The 23,150-nt window shown below is 42.8% G+C and overlaps 1 protein-coding gene across 1 annotated transcript in view; it reads right to left on the reverse strand.

Annotated features, from left to right (window-relative positions):
- The window catches only part of myo7aa (myosin VIIAa), a 210,465-nt gene that overhangs the window by 89,129 nt on the left and 98,186 nt on the right, over positions 1 to 23,150 (reverse strand). Inside the window, exons 12-21 of the mRNA XM_085794753.1 lie at positions 21,223 to 21,365; positions 17,314 to 17,524; positions 17,032 to 17,167; positions 14,381 to 14,487; positions 11,695 to 11,832; positions 11,093 to 11,251; positions 10,311 to 10,403; positions 3,918 to 4,012; positions 1,885 to 1,969; positions 1,472 to 1,690 (exon numbers count right to left, since the gene is read on the reverse strand). Coding sequence (XP_085650879.1) covers positions 1,472 to 1,690; positions 1,885 to 1,969; positions 3,918 to 4,012; positions 10,311 to 10,403; positions 11,093 to 11,251; positions 11,695 to 11,832; positions 14,381 to 14,487; positions 17,032 to 17,167; positions 17,314 to 17,524; positions 21,223 to 21,365 — 1,386 coding nt within the window. The remainder of the gene's footprint in view (positions 1 to 1,471; positions 1,691 to 1,884; positions 1,970 to 3,917; positions 4,013 to 10,310; positions 10,404 to 11,092; positions 11,252 to 11,694; positions 11,833 to 14,380; positions 14,488 to 17,031; positions 17,168 to 17,313; positions 17,525 to 21,222; positions 21,366 to 23,150) is intronic.

Below are 23,150 nucleotides of genomic sequence, written 5' to 3' on the forward strand. Positions count from 1 at the left end.
GTGTGTGTGTGTGTGTGTGTGTGTGTGTGTGTGTGTGTGTGTGTGTGTGTGTGTGTGTGTGTGTGTGTGTGTGTGAGGAAGATATAAGTATATACAAAAAGTTCTGACCTGACAACTGTATGAAATGTGTGTGTGTTGGACGTGTGTGTCTGTTTGTGTATGGTGAGTGTGTGTCCATTTGTGTGTGTGTGTGTGGTAGTTAGTGTGTGTCCATTTGTGTGTGTGTGTGTGTGTGTGACCGACAGACAGTCAGAGAGAAAGTGTGTGCGTTGCCATGGTGACGTTGCCATGGTGAGGTTACCATGGTGAGGTTGCCATGTTGAGGTTACCATGTAACTGGTGGCTGGTGGCTTTATGGCATGGTGGCAGCTTTAATCATAGGCTTTAACTGCTCTGTGACACCCTCAAACAGATCTAATGTACGACAAATCTGTACTTAGTACGAGCAAAAGGTTTACATTTTCCAAACCATAAGACCTTGCTGAACGCGTCCATGTCAATTTGATGTTTCTAGAGTAAAAATTGTTGATTGTGTGTGCATTTTGAAGGGCTGGGAAAAATTATATTATAGCGAACAATGGAAGTGTGTTTTTTTTTTCAGGTAAAACCTCTTTTAGGCCGTGAAAATAGGCCGTTTCTTTGGGTCTGTTCACAACACTGTATGTTGTAAATCTCTGGGCAGGGCTATGGGGCTGGTGTTGCTAACGGGAGGAGTGCAGAGAGTCTTCTACTGCAATTAAAGTACTTAGGGTCCTATTTGTAGATCATACAACCCCACTTTTAAAAAAAATGCTACTATCCCTTTAAGGATATTTACATAATGGAGAAGCTAACATTCATTCTGAAGCTGGAACAAGATAAGTTTGAAAGTCAGTGGAAAGTTTGGATCAACTATCTAGCAACTGATGGGCAAGATGCTGGTTAATGTGATATCCCCCTCCCCCCAAGTTTCTTTTTGACTCCACTCACCTGGTTGTTTTCTGTTTATGGTGTAGTAATTACACCATTATTAGTCAGTGCTATACATGTATGCAGCAAGCTATCTTTATTTTATTTGCTATTATTATTGTTTCAGTTACTGTTGCCTTTGTCATCCCACAACAAGCTACTGTTCAGGGAAGAAAACATGGACAAAGAGGGGTGAATATGGGGAAGATAAACCCATTAATATTGTGGTTATTATTGTTGTTTTGTAATTATCAGTTTTCATTTTCTTTCTTTTTTTCCTTACCGTTCCTTTTCCTATTTGACCTGTTTTCTTTCTGTGTAAGCTTTGATGATGTTTCTTTATGAGATATATATGTATGTGCTGTTTTTTTTTTTTGTCTACAAATAAAAAAAGTTTAATAACAAAAAGAGCTACAGTGATTTCATGTGGAATTCAGTAAACAGATCATTAAAATAAAGTAAGTATAAGTAGGTGAATTGCAAGATGTGTACAAACGTTAGTGTAGTGTATCAGTGTTACTACCTCTTCCTTCAGCCTCTTGTACAAGCGGCGAGCAATCATGCCTCTGGTGTAGGCCTGGACGGTGATGACAGCCCACAGCCGGTGTCTGAAGGCCTGGCGCACCAAGAAGCCCCGACACCGGCCCTGGAAGCATGTGATCCGCTGCCGGGCCACGTGATAGGACACACACAGCTTCCTGGAGCGAACCAGAGCCTGCAGACGAGAGAAGCCCGCTCGCATCTGACAGGACACAGAAAAGGAAAAGGGACATGATGAGAAGGAGAAGATCATCGACCTAAACTAAAAACTAACCTTAAATGAGCTGGACTGAGCTGCCTCATGGATCACAGTCATGAGACATGACCATTTACTCTTCTGGTGAATATATTTTCTGCCTGTCTGAGATGTGGGTGTGAAACAGAGAAGCCCCTCACAGCTCCGTAGTTCTTCCGACAGTAATAGCCTCTCCATGTCTTCTGGATCAACACGGCCGACTTCCTCATCTTGAGGAAATTAGATCTGTTGGCAGGAGTCGAAATATATCTTATTCTTGATTTTTTCATTGAGAAAAACCGACAACATTAAGTGTCATTCACAAACCATTCTTAAAGGATAATTCTGGGCAAATTCAACTCAGGGGTGTATTTTCCTAGCAATTTAGGTCTAAAAGAAGGAATTTGAAGATTTTCAGTTTAATGTCTCCTGTTTTGCGGTAGTTGTGTCTGTCCCCGCATCGCCACAGCAGCAATGAATGGGAGCGGATTGAAGTTCTGCTGCTTAGGCTGTTTACATCCCTCAAAGCCACAGACAGCGTCAGATGGCGACTCAAACATGTACCCAGAAGTTTATTTACTTCAAGCAAGCCGACATGTTTGTAAAACTAGATCGAATTCAAAGTCTCCCGGAGTCTCGTGCAAGACCCAGTTGCTGTGCACGGTGTGTTCAGGTGCAGTGGGAAGCTCCCGTTTGTGTCATAAACACAGGAATATCAACTCTTGACTTGCTTCAAGTAAAAAAAACTTCTCGCCGCATGTTTGAGTCGCCACCTGACGCTGTCTGTGGAAAAAAAATGTGCACTTGAAGAAAGTCAAGAGTTGATATTCCTGTGTTTATGACACAAACGGGAGCTTCCCACTGCACCTGAACACACCAGCACTGCAACTTCGGTCTCGCGCAAGACTCCGGGAGACTTTGAATTAGATCTAGTTTTACAAACATGTCGGCTTGCTTGAAGTAAATAAACTTCTGGGTGCATGTTTGAGTCGCCATCTGACGCTGTCTGTGGCTTTGAGGGATGTAAACAGCCTAAGCAGCAGAACTTGCATCCGCTCCCATTCATTGCTGCCGTGGCGATGCGGGGACAGACACAACTACCGCAAAACAGGAGACATTAAAGACCCACTCCCGTGAAAATCGTGTTTTTTGAGCTTTTCACATGTTCCTGTGGCATTTTTCTTGTGTTAGAGCACATATCAGCAGAGAAGGAAGTGCAAAATTGCATTTCAGAGTTTTTCTGCCTTCAAACTGCTGTGAACCAATGGCAGACTCAAACTGGCAGTTTCAGGAAGACTGGAGTTGAGGGTGTCACAGCTCCAGGGGAGGGCACTAGTGCTACAAGCTCCCGCCCCGCTCTGCATCTGGCTCAGAGGTGAAAGCCTTCACAGCTCGGTGTAGCTGTCAAGGTATAATAGGTATAGCTCACCTGGTAGAGCAGCTTGCACTGTGAGCAAGGACTATGCACCAGTCTGGGATCGAATCCCAGTGTGGAGTTTTACGTTAAACGCGCTGAATCTGTAATTGTACAATGTCCAGCTGTCAGCAAGCAGGGGGGTGGGGTGCGAGGAGGTGGCTGGGCGGGTGCAGAGCAGCGCAGTCTCCGCCCACCCCCCAGAGGTGCATTGCTAATGTGCATGGCTAATGAGCTGGTTTTAAAATGGCCGAAAAGGGTCGCGGGAGTGGGACTTTAAACTGAAAATCTTCAGATTCCTTCTTTTAGACCTAAAATGTTAGGAACATACACCCCCGAGTTGAATTCGCCTGGAATTGTCCTTTAAGAAGAAACGTCTTCCTAAAATTCACTCAAAAAAGTTTCAAGAAGATTTTGACATTCACCAATGTTTTCTTATTTGGGATTTGTTCTCAGCTAAAATGAAAACCAAACGAAAAAGTAAACAGCCTTAACACAGGACAGACAGAACTAGTGCAAACAGGAGCAATTAAAAAGACAATCTTCAAATACATTCTTTTAGACCTAAAATGTTAGGAAATTAGAGCCCCAGGTTGAATTTGCCTGGAATTGACCTTTAAGAAAGAATTTAAGAAAGTACTAAAAGATATTGGTGAATGAGGTCCATTGTTCTCATACGTTTTCTCAAAATCTGAAAGGTGGACAAATTGAACATGGACAAATTTACAAAGACTGGGCCAACCAGTGGTCAATAGGTATCATGGAAGTCCAGTCGCCTACCTGTCCTTGAACCCTCGCACCACCTTCTGGATCAGGATGACCTTGTCAGTGATGGCCTTGTCTCGCTCAATCTCCAGCAGCATGTCATGGTGATCCTTGACATCCAAAGAGAAAACTAATAAATACCAACCAATGAATTGTGTTTGATGTCATGAAACACAGATGAACAATTTGATTTTTTTTTTATTTGCAGGCTTCCATAGAGGTCAGACATTTTTACAAGCTCAGTCACCAGTATGGAAAAGCAGAATGGCTTTACCCTTCACTTCACATATAACACAGTTCATTGTGAAAAGCCATAGTATAGGTCTCTTGATTCTGTCTGTCCAGAGGATTTTAGAATTCCAATATTTTTGGAACAGCTGCTGAGACTGAACTGGTTCCGACTTTATGGTTTTTAAGTTTACAAAACAAGTCCTACAGCAGATCCTATATTCCATCTCTTCTGGCAAAACATTGAAACAAAAAAAAAAACCTTTATATGGGGGCATGTTTTAGAATGTTGAAAATATTTTACCAACAAAAACATTGCAGTATTTAAGCTGCTGTGGACAAACTATGATATTACTGAATAAGTAATAGTGAATAATAAATAACTGGTAACACTTTACTTGAATAGGTATTCACAAGATTGACATAACACTGTCATAACCATGACATAAGAGCTGTCATAAACATCAATGAATACTTATGACAGTTAAGTGTCATTCGGTAAGTTATGTCACTTTTAATGCAAAGTTGACATTGTTTGAGATGTTTTTGTTCTGACAACTTGACATTAAGACAATTTAAACTGTCATAGCAGACCTAATTGCCAAACTTTAAAAATTATGTCAAGTTCTCATAACAAGGACATCTCAAATAATGTCAACTTTGCATCAAAAGTGGCATAACTTACCGAATGACACTTAGCGACAGCTGTCATAAGTATTCATTGATGTTTATGACAGCTGTTATGTCATGGTTATGACAGTTTTATGTCAATCTTATGGATACCTATTCAAGTAAAGTGTTACCAAATAACTTTTACTGATTATCCAAATACAGGTTTGTAGCAACCAAAAACATAATAACGGCCAATAACGTAATAACAGCCAATAACGTAATAATTTTGGCCATTTTAACTCATTGAGTGCCAACCACGTAATTTCTCGTTTTTCGTTCCCATGCGTTGAGTGCCAAAAACGAAATTTTTCGTTTTTTGCTTTTTTTTTAAATTATGAAAATAGACACTTTAATACACATTATATGTAAATTTGGGGACTCTACGACGAGGAGAACTGAAATAGATGACGATCAAAGTCACATGACAGCTCATGATCTGGAAGTTTTTTATCATAACTCAGCTTCTGCAAACGGAGTTCTGCATGTGGATGCAGCAGCTGCTCCGCAGCTGCTCCGCTCTCACCCGCGAGGCTGCAGCAGCTGGGAGCTGAACCAGGAAGCTCTCAGCCCACTGTCCCGCCCGGTCTTCATTTGGAGCAACACCGTGTCCTCCCCAAAGTCCTCCCGCGGTAAAATCTGATGGTCTCTGGGTCAAAGCAGACCGGCACCACCGACCCGTACCACAGAAGGACCGCGACCACCGGCGGGACCGGTGTTCGCGAGCCGCTGTGGCCGACAGAGCCTCACGTTCCGCGGCGAGAGGCTGTGACACGGCACGGTGCGTCTGTGTTATTGCTGTTTAGTGGCGCCCCCCCCGCCCCCGATGGTGGTTTTGTGAATAGAACAACAATTGTTGTGTATATTTATCTTATACGAGCCCTTTGATCCAGAAATGCGAGTGTCTGAAGAGCGACAGACACAAACAGCGCACCTTTCATAAAAGACGCTCTATCTCCTTTTCTAGAAAAAAAGGAGGGATTTTGGTGAAACCCAGCCATGTTTAGCTTGACTTTTCTCAGGAACGGAGGCACGTAGAAACAAACGGTTTGTGGCCATTTGAAGGATAAAGTTAAACCTTTCAAATGAGCTACAGTATGTGTTGGTGGCAATAATATAGAATACACTATGGCTCTAAAATAAAAAGTCAAATATGGTCTAATTTGCCGGTACACTTGACTAAAACTTTGGAAAGGAGCGCGGCACTCAATGAGTTAAATGTAATAAAGTCAATAATGTAATAACATGCCAATAATGTAATAAAACTTTTGAGCCAATAACTGGTTATTACGTTATTGGCCTAGTATTAAAAAAACCTTTGACAATGTAATAACTGGTGCCGATAATGTAATAATACATAGATATGACTGCAGTTCTTGGAAATAAAAGGCAGTTTTGTGCAGTTTGCTAATGGGTATAGCATTATAAAAATAGGTATAGTGGATGACATAGTCGTCATATTTATTCATCCAAGATATGTATCTATCTTTCACCTCTCTCTCTCTCTCACTTCTACCATGCTTAATGATATGTTTGCAAACAGAAGAAGTAAGCATTGTAGGCTATCAACAATCTCCAAAACATAACCAAACTACAACAAAAAAACATCAAAATGTCAGTTTATCCAACACGGGACCTTTAAGCTCAACGTGTTGAAAGAAAAAATTCAAATAGAAAGAGAATGGTAAAACCAAATCAACTCCATTGCTCCTCCGAGCCATACTGGGGTTATCACATTTCACATGGTTTGTCTGAGGCAGGAAGTTATACATGACTGAAACATAAACTGGCTGGCAGACACCATTCAATACACAAGTTTGGTTATGTTTTGGAGGTTGTTGATAGCCTACAATGCTTACTTCTTCCGTTTGCAAACATATCATAATGTAATAACTTATTACATTATTGGCACGTTATTACATTATTGGCCTTATTACGTTTTTGGTTGCTACAAGGTTCCATCAAGATGTTGATGATTTTGATGAATGTTGATTTGTATAAGGTTCAACACCTTGATGTAAGCACTCATATTTCCTATTAGCACTACACAAAGTAACAATAAGAGGCAAGATATGGCGCATTTCCACTAGCACGGCTCGGCTCGATACGGCTCGGCTCGGCACGGCTCGGCTCGGTTTGGTTGTGTTTCCATTACAACTGAGTATCACTAGTGCCGCCGTGACGTCATTTACACGGCGCCGAGCAACGCTCTAAACTCTGTAAATATATAACTTTAGCAACATTTGAAACATTTTCAGGCGAGAAAGTAGTCGTTTAGATCCCCAACGTGTTGAAAATCTGACCAAATACCAGCTGTTTACAATTTTGTTTCAACGAAGTCGGCGTTACTAAAGCTAGCCGTAGTGAGCAACGCACGTCCGGTTATTTTCACAAAATAAAATACCCATTGCCTTTTATCATAAGGAAAGCCATTACGATAGAATTGGTGCTTTTACTTTGTAAACAGGAAGTGAACCTACCCTCGCTGTAGCTAGCTTTAAACCGCCGTTTTGACTGCTCTCGTCCCGTTAACGGCATTTAACCGTTCAATATGCCTTACCGGAGAGTCTTGCCTGCTCTGAGATCGGCCTGGTTCATTGTAAAACATTTATTTATTGATGTAAATGTGGTGTTTTCTGTGCGTACAGACCCCAAGGCAGTGCTGCTCTTCTGTCTAACCACAAACAAACTTCTGCTACAGCCACAATTGTTAGATTTCATCAATGAGACCAACATTTATCCCCGAAAAAGAGTTTAACCAGCCGGTGGTAAACCTCAAAAAGCCATCGGGTAAGTTAATTAGCGGTCGTTTTCTCCCCGGGGTGACGACCGTAGGCTGGCCGGCGGAGCACGTCAGGAGCCGGGCTGCTGCCTCTATGATGTCGCGGTTGCTGCTCGGATCTGGAGCTTCACTTCTCCGAAAAACATCGGGGCAAACTTCTAAACAGCCGTCGTTTGGATAAACTAACCGCACACTGGGGATCTAAACAGTTACTTTCTCGCATGAAAAAATATTAAAACTTAATAAAGTCACGTAGGTAATAACAGGCTTCAGCAGGAACATTTCTGTTGTCGGTCGTCGCGCGGTTATGACGCTTCCAGTGACGACACTCATCGGCCAATCAGTGGAAGGCAGTCGGCTGACATCACGTTTTAGTAACGCTTCGGCTCGCTTGGAACCAGGGCTGAGGTGATACCAAAAGTGTACCTGGTTGCAGGTACTGCGTGCTAGTGGAAACACGCAAATAGCGCGCCGAGCCGAGCCGTATCGAGCCGAGCCGTGCTAGTGGAAATGCGCCATTAGAGGCAATGTGACTTCTTCTGCACATAATTGGTAATTGGACAAGCTGAAATTTTAATAAGGATCATGCCAGTGCAACAATTTCTTTCTGAGAAGGATATGACTGTCTAAGCCAGCGTGGCAATTCATCCAGTCATTTATAATACATTTTACCCCAAACCTCAAAAGACAAACTTGGTCATTTCTTTGTCATTTTAAAGTCAGTGCCACACAAACACAAAGCTACACTTCTCAGTTTCGCCACTTCGACACAAAAACTCCTTCCATCTCTTCCTGCTGTGAATTGTCCATCTGCCCTGTGGCTGATCTGACCACATCCTGGAAGGGAAGTGTGGATACTGCCCTGCCTTCACAGCCCTGCACTTTCTACTCCCTGCCCTGCTTCCTGTCTGACTGAGCAACAAGGTCACATGTTTCTCCCGAATCACAGGAATCCAGGGAAAGCAGGACTCATCAGTTGTGATCGACATAACACTGGATCTATTACAAACATATTTAACCATTTATTGTTTGACATTTTAGAGGAAGCTGCTTGTTTGCTTGCAGTCTAACAGCAACCGCCTCTGCTCTCTACAGTCTAATGCAGTATCTACTATTTTCGTATAGATATTTAATTAATTTAAGTAATTCATTTAGAATTACAGCTTGCAGCAATTTTGTGTATATCTTGTGCCCTCATTCTAAAATAGAAAAATATGATATCAGTGTCTTAAAGGGATAGTAGCATTTTTTTTAAAGTCCATTCACAACAATGTACGTTGTAAATCTCTGGGCAGGGCTATGGGCTGGCGTTGCTAACGGGAGGAGTGCAGAGAGTCTTCTACTGCAATTAAAGTACTTAGGGGCTATTTGTAGATCATACAACCCCACTTAAAAAAAATGCTACTATCCATTTAACGTCTTCAGGTTTGCTAGCCATATAAAATAACCTAGCTGAAATGCTGTTACATTTTCTTGTTGTTGTTATTTCAGTTGCAGTAAGCAGTGCAATGGAAGGCTATCCTCAAAATCAGTAAGTAAAATGATCAGAGAGAAACTTAAGGGCGCTTTCACACCTAATTATTTTTTTTGTTACATTGTTTCCATAAAGTCCAGTAAAGTTCGCTTTCACACTTCTATTTGACAGCGGACTAAAGGATCTACCGACGTCATGACGGATGAGCATGCGTCTGACGTTAGCACATAGAAAGTGCTCTGAAAAAAAAAAAAAAAAAGTGTAAAAAAAAGAAAAATATAGCCTACTGCTGGAAAGCACGCTGTGGTTTGTAATCGCGGTGCAGAAGAGTGAGTTTAGAGCTGATGAAAGGAGAGAAAAAAAGAGGGTTGTGCCGCGGCGAAAATGCTCTCATTGATCAGAGTGGCAGCGATCAGCGATCAGCTGTTTTGTGTAGTGGAAGGGAACACACACACACGCTATGCGCACATACGCGCTATCCTCCTGTCAGATGCGGCTGCATCTCTCCAGGTCACTTGTGTGTGAGTGTGAGAGAAATAAAAGCTCTGACCTGCTGGGGCAGACGTTGTTTGGTGTCACCCGCTGATAAATATCCGTCTTTTTCAGACTTTTTTCGGCGGAAAAAATATATATTCGGGTCAATATATAAAAAAAATAGGCTATATAAAAAAAAAATGCATGTATCGTTTGGGGATTTATATTAAACACTCTACTGTTTAATTCCGTGTAAACGTTTACAGCCTACACAGCCTACACTGACACACCCATCCCTCTGACCAAATCTGGATATAATATGATCTCCTCCTCTCCCCAAGTGTTGCCGCCGGTTGCTGCGGCTCCTCTTTCCTTTTTTTCTGTTTATTTACTTTTTTCGGCACGAGCGAATCTGACGTTATTTCCTGTATTTGGTCTGATAGTTCGAACCTTCCAAAAAAAATGCTTTCACACTACGCAGCAGCGGACCTTGGTCCAGGATAGTCCAGACCCAGACCACCTCCTGAGGCTGGACCAAAGACTCGGTCTTTAGTCCGGACCGTGGTCCGGGGGAGCTTTCACACCTGTCAATTTGATCCGAACTATCTGGAAAGTCCGAAAGTCCGGACCAAACGATGTTGTATGGTCAGCACAGCACAGAGTGCTGGTAAAGAGAGAAAGTGCAACCCTCTTCTACAGAAGGTATTCATGTTTGTGGTTAGATTTTCATTTGCCTGCCATGGTTGAAAATGAGTAGAATTGCCCTTGAATGCAGGAGTACCTTGAGGAAGATCTTGGTCTTTCCCATCTGCCAGTCGTCATCCCTGCCCAGCACTGCCTCAGCTATCCTCTGACACGTCCCCCTGAGGTCCTCCTGAGAGGACAAAGACATCACAGATTTTCAGGTCTTCAGCCATACTTGCAGCATTCTTTTCGCGCAACTGCGACGCACGCACACAGGCAGGCAGGCACATACACACCAGGGTTTCCCGCAGCGCTTTCTTGTTAAGGCGGCCGCCTTAACAACAAAGAGCTGCCGCCTAAACTAACTTCTTAAAAAAATAAAAATGTAGCGATATTCGCCGCCGCCGTAACCCCCCGCCCCCACCCCCCACCCCCGTCGGACGAGCGCCTTCATTCATCTCCGCATCCTCTCAGACACATACACACCACAGAGAAGCACGCATGCATAACAGCAGCGCGTGGTGAAAGCGAAACTTAATACAGCGCCGAACCCCCCCCCCCGACGATCGATCGATCCGCTCGCGCACAATAGTTTTTATTCTTGGCTGCTCAACAGATGAACACACCACAGTCTGTTACTGCAGAGGTCATACAACATGAATCTCTCAATGGGAGTGAAAAGTCTTCATGAAGATCAAACTGGGCAAACAAATAGTTTAGTGTCATCGGACTCTGAAGAGTCCACTATGAACAGACAACTCTTTAATGCCCAGCAACATTCAATCTACAAACAACCAGGTAACACTCATACAGTACTGTTTCTACTGACCATAAGGATCATTAAGCAATTACACAAACACACACACAGTTACACTCTACCTGTTTGTATGCTGGTTTGACTCCAGGCATGAGCACCCGGTAGCGATCAACAAACTCCACAAAGGTGTAGCGGATGGGATATCCTGCGCGGCGAATACGAATGGTCTCCATCATACCTGAGTACCTCAGCTGCCGTACACACAGCTCTCTGTCAAATAACTACGCACACAAACATGAGCGTCATTTGATGGAGGTGCTGAGAATCAATATGTGGCCTTCCACAACCCGTCAGACGTATTCATATATTAATTTTAAATATATTCAATTTGGTGGCTCCTTTGTAGTCATCTAACATCCCATCAGATCCATCAAAGAGAAAAATCTGAAAGACCTATGGCCTAATCAATTTAATGTTTACATGGATCATCATAATTATTATTACTGACACTCTACAAAGTCACAAATCATGTAGATAACAATTTACTTTACATACAAAAAACAGAATAACTGAGGAAGCAAAAACCTGAGTCAGATTAAGATGAACACACATGAGAAACTTAAACATTGCACACATCTCCAGTTTATGACTGTGGACCCCTCACTCCTTTATACTGCTGTGAGTTGCCAATCAAGTCAGAGTGAAATAAATGGAAGACACTCACCATGGGTTTCTTGTATTCATTAGGTTTGATGCAGCGAACAAAGAAGGGTTGACAGACTCCCAGAGTCCTCATCAGTAGCTCCAGAGATCTCTTAAACTGACTGCTCAGAGTGGGCGAGCGCTTCCTGGTCTCTGCTCCCTACACACACACACACACACACACACACACACAAAGTGACAGTGCAGAAACAATGAGGACCGTCATCTCTCTTCCTGAGCACTGACTAACCTTTTTTTCCTTTTTCTCTGTCTCTAAAAAAGAAGTCTTTGTCTGGTTGATGCAGCACTTCCAAATGTCAATTAAAGGAACAGTCAGAGCAACAAAGGGCGCTTTCACACCTAATAATCCGGACCAAGGTCCGGACTTAATTTTTTTTATGTTACATTGTTTCCATATAGTCCAGTAAAGTTCACTTTCACACTGCTGTTATGCCAGCGGACTAAAGGATCTAGGCAAGGCAAGGCAAGGCAATTTTATTTGTATAGCCCGTTTTTACAAACAGTTTGTCTCAAAGGGTTTTACATGGCATCGTAGCAACATCCTCTGTCCTTAGACCCTCACATCGACTGAGGAAAAACTCCATGGAAACCCTTTTAACAGGGAAAAATCGGAGAAACCTCAGGGTGAGGCTACCTACGTCATGACGTCATTACCCGCAAGGGCTGCGCCTGCTTAGAATTGTCAGTGATTGGCTTGTGGATGAGCGTGCGTCTGACGTTAGCGCATAGGAAGTGCTCTGAAAAAAAATAGTGCTGGAAAGCACGCTGTGGTTTGTAATCGCAGTGCAGAAGAGTGAGTTTGGAGCTGATGAAAGGGGAGAAAAAAGAGGGTTGTGCCGCGGCGAAAATGCTCTCATTGATGAGAGCGACGGCAATCAGCTGTAACTGTGTAGTGGAGGGGAACACACACGCTATGCGTGCACACACACGCGATCCTCCTGTCAGATGCTTCTGCATCTCTCCAGGTCCACTCCAGGTGTGTGTGAATGTGAGAGAAATAAAAGCTCTGACTTGCTGGGGCAGACGTTGTTTGGCGTCAGCCGCTGATAAATATCCGTCTTTTTCAGACTTTTTTCGACGGAAAAAAATATATTCGGGTCAATAAAAAATAGGCTATATAAAAAAATGCATGTATCGTTTGGGGATTTATATTAAACACTCTAGGCTACTGTTTAATTCCGTGTAAACGTTTACAAATGTACACTGACACACCCATCCCTCTGACCAAATCTGGATATAATATTTGATCTCCTCTCTGCAAGTGTCGCTGCGGCTCATCTTTCCTTTTTTTCTGTTATTTACTTTTTTCGGCACGAGCGAGCGAGACGGGCGAATCTGACATGACTTCCTGTATTTGGTCTGATAGTTCGAACCTTCCAAAAAATGCTTTCACACCACGCAGCATCGGACCTTGGTCCAGGATAGTCCGGACCGAGACCACCTCCTGAGGCTGGACCAAAGACTCGGTCTTTAGTCCGGACCGCGGTCCGGGGGAGCTTTCACACCTGCCAATTTGATCCGAACTATCTGGAAAGTCCGGACCAAACGAGGTAGGTGTGAAAGCCCCCAAGACAGGTAAGGTTAGGAGTGAAAGTCACATTCTTAAAGGGATAGTTCACCCAAAACTCAAATTTCACTCATTATCTACTCCCCCTCATGTGGACTAAGGGCTGGGAGAATTTTCAGAGTCCTCCGTGCCTTCTCTGAGTTACGGGGGGGGGTCCGCGCAGCAGTCTTTGTCCATATAATGGTTGTGAATGGTGCTCACTTTTCTTCGTCCAAAAAGACACACCAAAAAACATCCAAATACCTCCATAGTGCTCGTCTGTAATGTCCCTCTTGTATTGAAGCCCCGACATGAGAAATTGTTCCGCCGGTCAGTGCAAATCACGTGAGATTTGCACTGACACAGGAAGAGCAGTGAACTGAGACACTGGGAGCTTCCGCTACAAACAAGCTTAAAATATAGACTTATTTAATTTTTTTCGGAACAATTTCTCATGTCGGGGCTTCAATACAAGAGGGACATTACAGACGAGCAGTATGGAGGTATTTGGATGTTTTTTGGTGTGTCTTTTTGGACGAAGAAATTTCAAGTTAATTTTCAAAGAAACTTGTAATACAAAACATTTTACATTTCATAGATACTTTCATTGTGTAAAGTTTCATTATGATAGGAGTAAAGGAAAAAAAAATAACCCTATTGGGGTGTATTGTTTTCTGGCCTTATTGGCACCATATAGTAAATCAATCTTGGATTGATGAGGATTAAACATATTTCTCCAACTAGGATTTCTTAGGACTTTTAGTATGTTGTTCTGGACACCTCATAGAAATGATGTATGGTGAAAAACATTCTATTACAATTAGTCTGTCGTAAAATGCTATTTTGCCTGGACTAAATGCAAAAAATTAAAGCAGATATCCGTTCCTTGCCAAAATTAGGATGGCCCATGAGTGCAGGCAGTCATCAAGCGTCTGAATTTGTTTTGCAGGAGGGGGAAATACAACAATTTTGATGTGAAGATATTCAAATAATGATTTTTGGATATGAATTTAGTTTATATTGAAGGATAAATAAGCAATTGGGGGATACAGGATTAAAGCTAGGAAAATACATTTTTCATTTCAAAGGGAAAATACTAAAAGCACCAATTTAAAATTTTGTGTGTGTGTGTTCTTATTACCATAGCAACATCAGCTTGAAAGATTTGTTTGATGAACTTGTTCTTGGAGGAGTGAACCAGCTGGATAATGTCACCGTATAAAGTGTCTCTGTTCTTCTCCAGGAAACCTGCAGGACACATACACACAGCGTCACAATGTGCACAGTGCACAGTGCAATAGTATGAGAAGCCCCTTAATAAAAAATTCAGACTTGCTCTCACACACACACTACTATACTAGTATGTGTGAGAGAGTTTGAAACGGAAGTGAGTTTAAATTCTCAGTTTCTGATTGGTTCTTTGCAAGACCGCAGGAACTAGGAACTTCGACGGAAAATCGACTTTTTTTGTGCCTCGGCTTAAGTCGGATCGTCTTACGTCGGATCTCCGGCGCAGGGAAGCCTCCATGGCTGGCAGCGGTGGCCGTGTTTCCAGAGACCAGTGGACCAAGCCGGCCGACCGAGTCTGACAGCGGAGGAAAAAGAACCGAGGATGGGCCACTTCGCTTTCACCCCGTGTGGGAAAGCGAAGCGGTCTCGTCGTATCAGTAATGCACTACAATGCAATGGGGATAGGCTGAGCATCTGAGCAAAGAAAACAGTAACTATTTTAGTCTAGTTTAAGTCAATGAAGACTGCTGATATACATCCAGACATGGAAAATGCCACTGACTGATTGAAATACACATCTCAACATGGCATGTTGTTCTCAACAACACTGTAGGGATGCCGTTACAAGAACTTTGACCGATTAATAGTCTACTATCTATTAATTTTTTTAAATTAGCTCTTTATGTCGTCAACTTATGGGGGCGTGTCGACACCAGGTAGTTATGCAGTGCAGTCCCCATGAAGGAAGGTCAGACAACAAACTCCTACACAGACGTCTGCATGTGCGTCACCTGTAAGTAGGGTTGCCAACTTTCTGAAATGAAAATAAGGGGCTGGGAGCACTGGACATCACATCATTTTTAAAAGTTTTATTATTATCATTTTATTATCGCTCTAATAAAACAGTTTTGTTTTTTGTTTTTTTACTACATTACTGTTACCTTGTAAACCTTAAATATGATTAACTTTAAAGGGATAGTAGCATTTGTTTTAAAGTGGGGTTGTATGATCTACAAATAGCCCCTAAGTACTTTAATTGCAGTAGAAGACTCTCTGCACTCCTCCCGTTAGCAACGCCAGCCCATAGCTCTGCCCAGAGATTTACAACATACAGTGTTGTGAACAGACCCAAAGAAACGGCCTATTTTCGCGGCCTAAAAGAGGTTTTACCTGAAAAAAAATACACAGTTCCATTGTTCGCTATAATATCATTTTTTCCAGCCCTTCAAAGTGCAGGAAAAACGCAGTTTTTATTTGGACCTAACCAACTCACGTATCCCTCCGCCCAGGGGTAGCGCCCGCCGATCAGCAGTTGGTTAGGTCCAAATAAAATCTGCGTTTTTCCTGCACTTTGAGGGGCTGGAAGTACCAAAGAAATTTAACTCATTGAGTGCCATTGACGTCTATGGACGTCAATCAAAATCCAACGCTTGAGTGCCATTGACGTCCATAGACGTCAAATGCAGTTTTCTGCGGCTGGTAAATGGGGACGCTCTCGCGCACACTGTGAGTAATTTTGGGGCTTCTGGGATGTGTAGAACGAAGGAGACTGTAGATCAGAGCAAGAAGTGAAGAGGAAGGAGAAGACGAGCGCGATCGGTACAGAGATAAAAAAGTCGGAAAAAGTTTCTATTTCTAGAGAAAAACGACGGGCAGAGCCTGGAACAAGTGTAACGTGGAGCTGGAGGAAGCTCAGCCACGGTGCTATTAGCATAGCTCCAGCATGAAGTGATCGGAGGAGGCAGGAAAGGTAAACTGATCTAGATGATCAGCACCGAAATGCCGAAGCGAAAGCGGATCGCGGAGTCAGTTTCACCAGTTGCTGTAAACCGACGTCGTGACGACGAACCGAGAGATCAGCGCGGTGAGTCGCTGCCGCGGCCGCGTCCAGCAAAGAGGCTGAAGACGCCACGACGTCTCCCTCTCTCCTTCAGAGACGAGGGGAAGCAGCAGGAGGAGAAGGAGGAGAGGAGAGGGGAGAGGAGGGGGTGGAGGGGGAGAGGCTGAGGGGGTAGCAACCGCTCGTACTTGTTGTATTTTAGTTGTTGTTGTTGTTGTTGTTGTTATGTTTTTTGTTTAGTCTTTTTTTTTGTGAAATGAAATTTTCAGATGTCTTACATATTTTTGAAGCCAAAATTAAAACGGATAAATCACTGTTTTTCTTGAGAGACTCTCTTTCACAAAAATGCATTTTTCTCAGCTTTCTAGAAAAAAAGTGGTCTTTTTGGTGCAACCTGGCTCTATTCAACTTAAGATAAATCAAGAATGGAACAAGGTACAAACAAATGGTTTTTTCCCTAGTTAAATAGAGAGTCTCCTCTTTCCTGTGAGCTGTTTGGTGTTTTCAGAGTCATAGTACAAAATACTCTCTGGGTCTTGACATATTACTCAGAATGCCCCAAAACGCTGGCACCTGGCACTGACCATTTTATAAAAGGTCTGGCACTCAATGAGTTAATACTCAAGTAAAGTATATATCCTCTGGATATGTACTTAAGTACAGTACGCAGGTAAATTTACTCCGTTACTGTCCAGTCCACCACTGTTTAAAGGAACACTAACCTCTTGTTTCATAGTAAACCACTCCGGCAAAGTGCTGGATGCCAAACTGAGTCTCATAGTTGTTCTTTGGAGGGATGTAATTTGTGTTGAGTTTGTGCTGAAAGTTCAGCTTGTTGAGCATGGTGGTGTCTGTGCCCTGCAGATAACACAAAGGTAGAAACATAAGTATACATGTGTGTATCTATTTTCATTGAAATTGCAATTAAAGCTTAATTTAAAAAAGATTGTTTAAAAAATAAAAGCCAGCTGTCTGACCATGCACAACCATCTCCAATTATGTACCTTGGGGAACTTGCTCTCCTCATCAATGAGTGAAATGATGTTCATGGGTTTTAGGGCGATCATGTCCAGAGCATCCTGGTTGTCCGTGAATTCAATGTGCTGCCAGTTGATGTGCTCCAAGTTGTACTCCTCCTGCTCCAGCTTGAAGACATGTTGGACGAAGAACTGCTGCAGGTTCTCATTGGCAAAGTTGATGCAGAGCTGCTCAAAGCTGTGGAGGGAGGATAACTCAATTTAGCAACTGCTATCATTTTTTTCCCGTTATCACCTGTTGGATCTAGCCTATTGCTCACTCCAATTTCTCTCTGTTAAAAGGGTTTTCCATGGAGTTTTTCCTCAGTGGATGTGAGGGTCTAAGGACAGAGGATGTTGTTATGATGCCATGTAAAGCCCTTTGAGACCAACTGTTTGTAATAATGGGCTATACAAATATAATTGCCTTGCCTTGCCTTGGCTGTATGGACTCAACAGGGTAGAGATTTCTATAGCCAGCAAAGACACTGCAAGTTAAATGCACGATAAAAATAACTTTATTGTAACTTGCATTTAGCTTTCTCTATCAAACAATGAAAACAATTATATTTGATGGGCTCCTCTGACACTTTATTTATATAACTGAATAGAAACTATAAAGATGATTATTCAGCCACAACTGTTATTCCCTTTTCAACCACTGCCTTTGAAAGTACCAACTAAACAGTTTAACAAGTGGAATCAGACTATCTCTAGGTTTATATGGCAGAACAAGAAACCAACGGGGGTATGCTATAATACATTATGGGCCTGATCTACTAAAGGTTTACGTGTATAAAAACATGTGCAAACTTGATTGCACGCGCAAACACATGCTGATGCTGATCTACTAACCGGGCACACAGAGGATTGCGTCTCTCAAACGGGCAAACTTGCACGTGCAATCCATTAAGGGCCGGATTTACTAAGATCCCAGATAGCGGGCACTAAATTGTTTGCACCCGCTAAAATATTGCGTGTTTGGTTAGTGCACGCAAAACAGCTGATCTACTAAGAGTAACCCGCTAAATGACAACACGTGCAAACCGCAGTATTCAAATGAGGGTTTTGCGCGTGGTAGTAATCGTTTCCGCCATGGAGAGTGTGGACAGAGAGCTGGATGGACGAAGGGACAGAATGACATTTGATCCAATGCATACAATGACAGCATGTGTGTTCATCTCTCTCGCGCTCTGTTTAGATTAAAGCAGAACAATGCAAGTCGGCCGGAAATAGCTCGCTCCTTCGTTGGTTTCTCTTTTTTTCCCTCTCCGGAGCTCCCCCACAGTTCTGGTAGGCACATGTCACTGTCGTAAAAAAAAAAAAAAAACTCGCCGCCACCACCTCCGCCCCCTACACGTGCTTGTGTTTACTGCTGTTTGCTAAGCCCTGCTAACACCGAGCTAATGCTAACACGGAGCTAACGGAGCTAATGCTAACACGGAGCTAACGCTAGCACAGAGCTAACGCTAATACTGCCACACACAGGCACAAAGACACAGACATACACACAGATGAATAAATGTTCCAAAACGCGAAGATGTGTGTGTGTGTCATGATGTATTACATTATCTTATAAAAGACCCATGGTGTGTGTGTCTGTGTTAGCATTAGCTCCCCATTAGCCACAAGCTGAACTTCCTCAGTACAAACATTTCATGTTTCCATGGTTTCCTCCGACTTTCTGAACTCAAACCAATCACGATTCATGACATGCATGACGTCATATGCGTTCTTATCTCGTACTGCCGTAAGGCAGTTTCTCGCGATACTTCTATCCATTGACGAGATTTGTGACACCGAGACGGACGACTGATCTTGCAAGTGCGGTTTTCAGCCAGTGGGGGGGGGTGAGCGCATTGGCCTAGACACCATTCACCTCATAACAGGTCGCTCTACCATCACAGTGACTCTGAGCCACAATAATTACAGCCCAAATCCTGCATAGTTCTGCTTTAATAAACACAAAGCGCTACAGGGCCCAACTCGTCATATAGTGATGAACAGGCAGCTGCTGCAGCGACAATCACACACTTATAATATGTGTGTGTGTGTGTGTGTGTGCCGCCCATGATCCAGTGGATTAATAGAGAGCTCAGGTGGGACACACAGATCTAAACGCTCTGACCACTGACCAGAGGGATCAAAGACGGGTGAAGGCAGTGGTGACGTCTCTCAGTCCGGGACCGGGACTGAGAGACGGAGCTGAGCAGCCAGGTACTGGAGTGGAGAGGAGAGGAGAGGAGAGGAGAGGAGAGGAGAGGAGAGGAGAGGACAGGAGAGGGAGGAGAGGAGAAGAGAAGAGAGGAGCGCACTGCAGGACAGACGTGCATAACGGTGCGTAAAAGACTTTTAACACGGCTGAAAAACTGTTACAGAATTACCCAGACGTGAAGAAATGCAGAGATGTAAGATCATGGGGCTCTAGTAGGCATCAAATCAATAAACGCATACGTTTTCACAAAGTTGTATCAGTTAGTACATGGTTTTCAGACGTGGTAAATAAAGACGCAAAAACAGCCACCGCAATCTCTTCCCGGTTTGGTAAATCACATTGCGCGCGCTAAATAAATCTATTTGCATCTACTCCTCCCAGTATTTTGCACGTTCTGGCTGAAACGCCCATATTTACATATTCATCAAGGCAAACACGCTAAATGGATTGCAAGTGCTATTTTGCCCGTTTGAGAGACACAATCCTTTACGTTTGCACACGTTTTAATACACGCAAACCTTTAGTAGCAAAATATTGGGAGGAGTAGATGCAAATAGATTTATTTAACTCACGCAATGTGATTTAGCAAACCTGAAACAGATTGTGGTGGAAGTTTTTGTGTCTTTATTTAGCACGTTTGAAAGGCAAGTCTTAACTGGCACAGCTTTGCCACAAATAGCTGCGGATACTAAATTAATACCTTCCAGAGCAAAAGCTCTTATATCTCTGCATTTCCTCGTATCTGGGTCATTCCAGCGAACTGTAGCAGTTTTTCAGCTGTGTTAAAAGTCCTCTAACTTACGCACGCCGCACCTCTCTCCTCCAGTGCGCTCCTCACATCACCGCTGCCTTCACATGTTTCTTATTTATACCGCTGCTCTCAGATTGAAATGCACTGAAACTTTGAACTTCAAGGCAGCGGGAGAAACAAAGCACAGCTCTTAAATGATTTGCATTCAGACATTGTGTCATTGTGTGGTGCGTCGCCACAAACGCAGCAAACACGTTAACGCATATAAGGCGGCGGCACCCCGATATCTCAATCACTGGTGCAAGGAAAAAGACAACAACTTATCCCCACTGCTTCTAAGCCTCTTGACATGAACACAGACAGGACCAGAAACATCATCAAAGCAAATGGCATCTAAACTACCTGTGTAAACCAACATTGATGTTAGTTTCTTTTCTTTTTTTAATAATAGTTGCCAGTTGTCAAGTGCAAGTTTTTTTCCTGTAGAATTAATGAATGGTATTATAACATTCCTAATGCACTTATTTTATTTTTTCTTCTTCTTTTGTACTTTTATAACAGAAGATGGTTTTCAGTTTTACATTCAATTAGTGTCTGTTGTACCGAACCCGTACCAAACCATGACCCCCGAACCGAGGTACGTACCGAACCGTGACTTGTTTGTAATGTTACACCCCTGTTCAGTAGGCATTGGACATCTCAGGGTTTAGCTTAATAAACATCTACTCAGCTTTTTTTTTAAGACCCAGGCTTCCAAAGATTAGAATCCTTCATCTGGCCAAAATATAAAGTTGAAAACACCTACAACAATGAATGCAGTACAAGATGACACATACTGTAGTTTAAGGATTTCTGGAAACAGAGATAATGTAATAATACATTTTAACAAAAGAGGTTACATAAGGTCAATACGTGTAGGTGTGTGTTGAACCTGTTAACAGTGAAGTTCTCAAAGCCGAAGATGTCCAGCAGTCCGATGGAGCGTCTAAGAGCTTTGGGCTGTGAGGACGGAGGCTTGTAAATGGCTGCATTGATCTTGTCCACGATCCACACAAACAAACGGCCATAAATACCCTACAATGACACATGTGCACACACCAACCAGGTCAGCACTTCAATACTATGCTACAGTTGATTAATTTAATAATTTTGTCATTTTTCAAGAACAGACTGAGTAACACTAACTTATATAAATAAAATATAAATGAAAGATTAAGGGTTGAAAGAGTACCAAAAAAAATCTACTTAAGTAAAAGTACTGTTGCCTTAAAGCTCCAGTTGGTAAGTTAAAGAAAGTGAAAATAAACTCTGCGACTTGGTCGGAAATTTCAAGACAATACTCCGTCAGGTCTCTTTATGAACCTCTGCCAAGCGCCCCATACACACACACACACACACGTGCAGGCGCACGCACACAAAGTAGCCATAAATGCACCCATGTACCGTATCCATAGCAACCGGAGACTCCAAAACGATCTCATGTCTCTCTCACCATGAAAAGAAGAATGTGTCTGCGTGTGTGGAGGGAGGGAGGGGGGCCGACAGTGTATCGTCTTGAAATGTACGACCAAGTCACAGACTTTACTTTCACTTTCTTCAACTTACTATGACGTGTACGAGCTGTGATTGGCTGCTCCTCCTGCTCCCTCTACCTGACTGGTGGAGAATCGTCGGATGCGGTGGATTTTGGCAAATGCGACTCCAGGCTGTAGGCCAGAGGAGTTGGACTTTGTCCTAAATTGCCCATTTAAAGCAACATTGCGGAGTTTCTGCTCAGTGCTTCCACCATCTGGTTGAGAAGCGCTATCGTCTGGGGGGAAAAACGAAACTTAAGGAAAACGTTACATAGTGCAGTTTCAGCCGACGCGACCCGGCTCATTCATCCTATTAACCATTCTTCTACCATTGCAATGAGTCTGGAAACATTATTTTAAGGCCGAAAAACTCCGCAATGTTGCTTTAATGTCTGGCCATCAGAATATTAATGGACGGCCAGGAAGAGTCTGCTACCAGGTGTAGCAGCTAATGGGGATCTTAATAAAATCTAAATCAAAATATAGTGACAGTTCCAGCAAATATGACTGATTAATTGTTACCAACTGAAGCTTTAATTAATGAAATTTTACTTAAAGGGATATGCCAACAGATCGGTCAAAACGGAGGGTTAGACGGTTTATTTTGGTTGAAGCTAGCTACATCGAGGGTAGGTTAGCTTCCTATTTCAAAGTAAAAGCACTTCTGTATGTAAAGGGCAACAGGTGTTTTATTATGTGAAAGCAACGTTAACCGGAAGTAACCAGAAGTGTGTTGGTCACAACGGCTAGCTTTAGTAGCGCCAAAGCTGATTTCATTTTAGCTCTAAACTCTGTAAATATATCACTTGATAGGCGAGAAAGTAGCCGTTTAGATCAGCAGTGTGTCGTTAATTTAATAATTTAATACTAGCTGTTTACAATTTTGTTCGGACGAATTCGGCGCTACTCAAGATAGCCGTTGTGAACAACGCACTTCCGGTTACTTCCGGTTACTTTCACAAAATAAAACACCCGTTGCCCTTTACATACAGAAGTGCTTTTACTTTGAAATAGGAAGCTAACCTACCCTTGATGTAGCTAGCTTCAACCAAAATAAACCGTCTTTGCTTGAACCCTCCGTTTTGACCGATCTCGTCCCATTACCGGCATTTGACCGCTCAAGATGCCTTACTGGAGAGTTTTGTCAGCTCTGAGACGAAGATCGGCCCGCTGGTTTCCGTTTAGAGTTGCTGAAGAGTTTCTCTGATGACGTTAGGTGGAGGCAGGCTAACACTACCCATACACTTCCAGTGTTTGAGCTAAGCTAATTGCGATATGGCTCTAT

Source organism: Trachurus japonicus, chromosome 13 (assembly GCF_045865225.1).
Source record: "Trachurus japonicus isolate A0001 chromosome 13, Traja_1.0".
NCBI classification, from domain to species: Eukaryota; Metazoa; Chordata; class Actinopteri; order Carangiformes; family Carangidae; genus Trachurus; species Trachurus japonicus.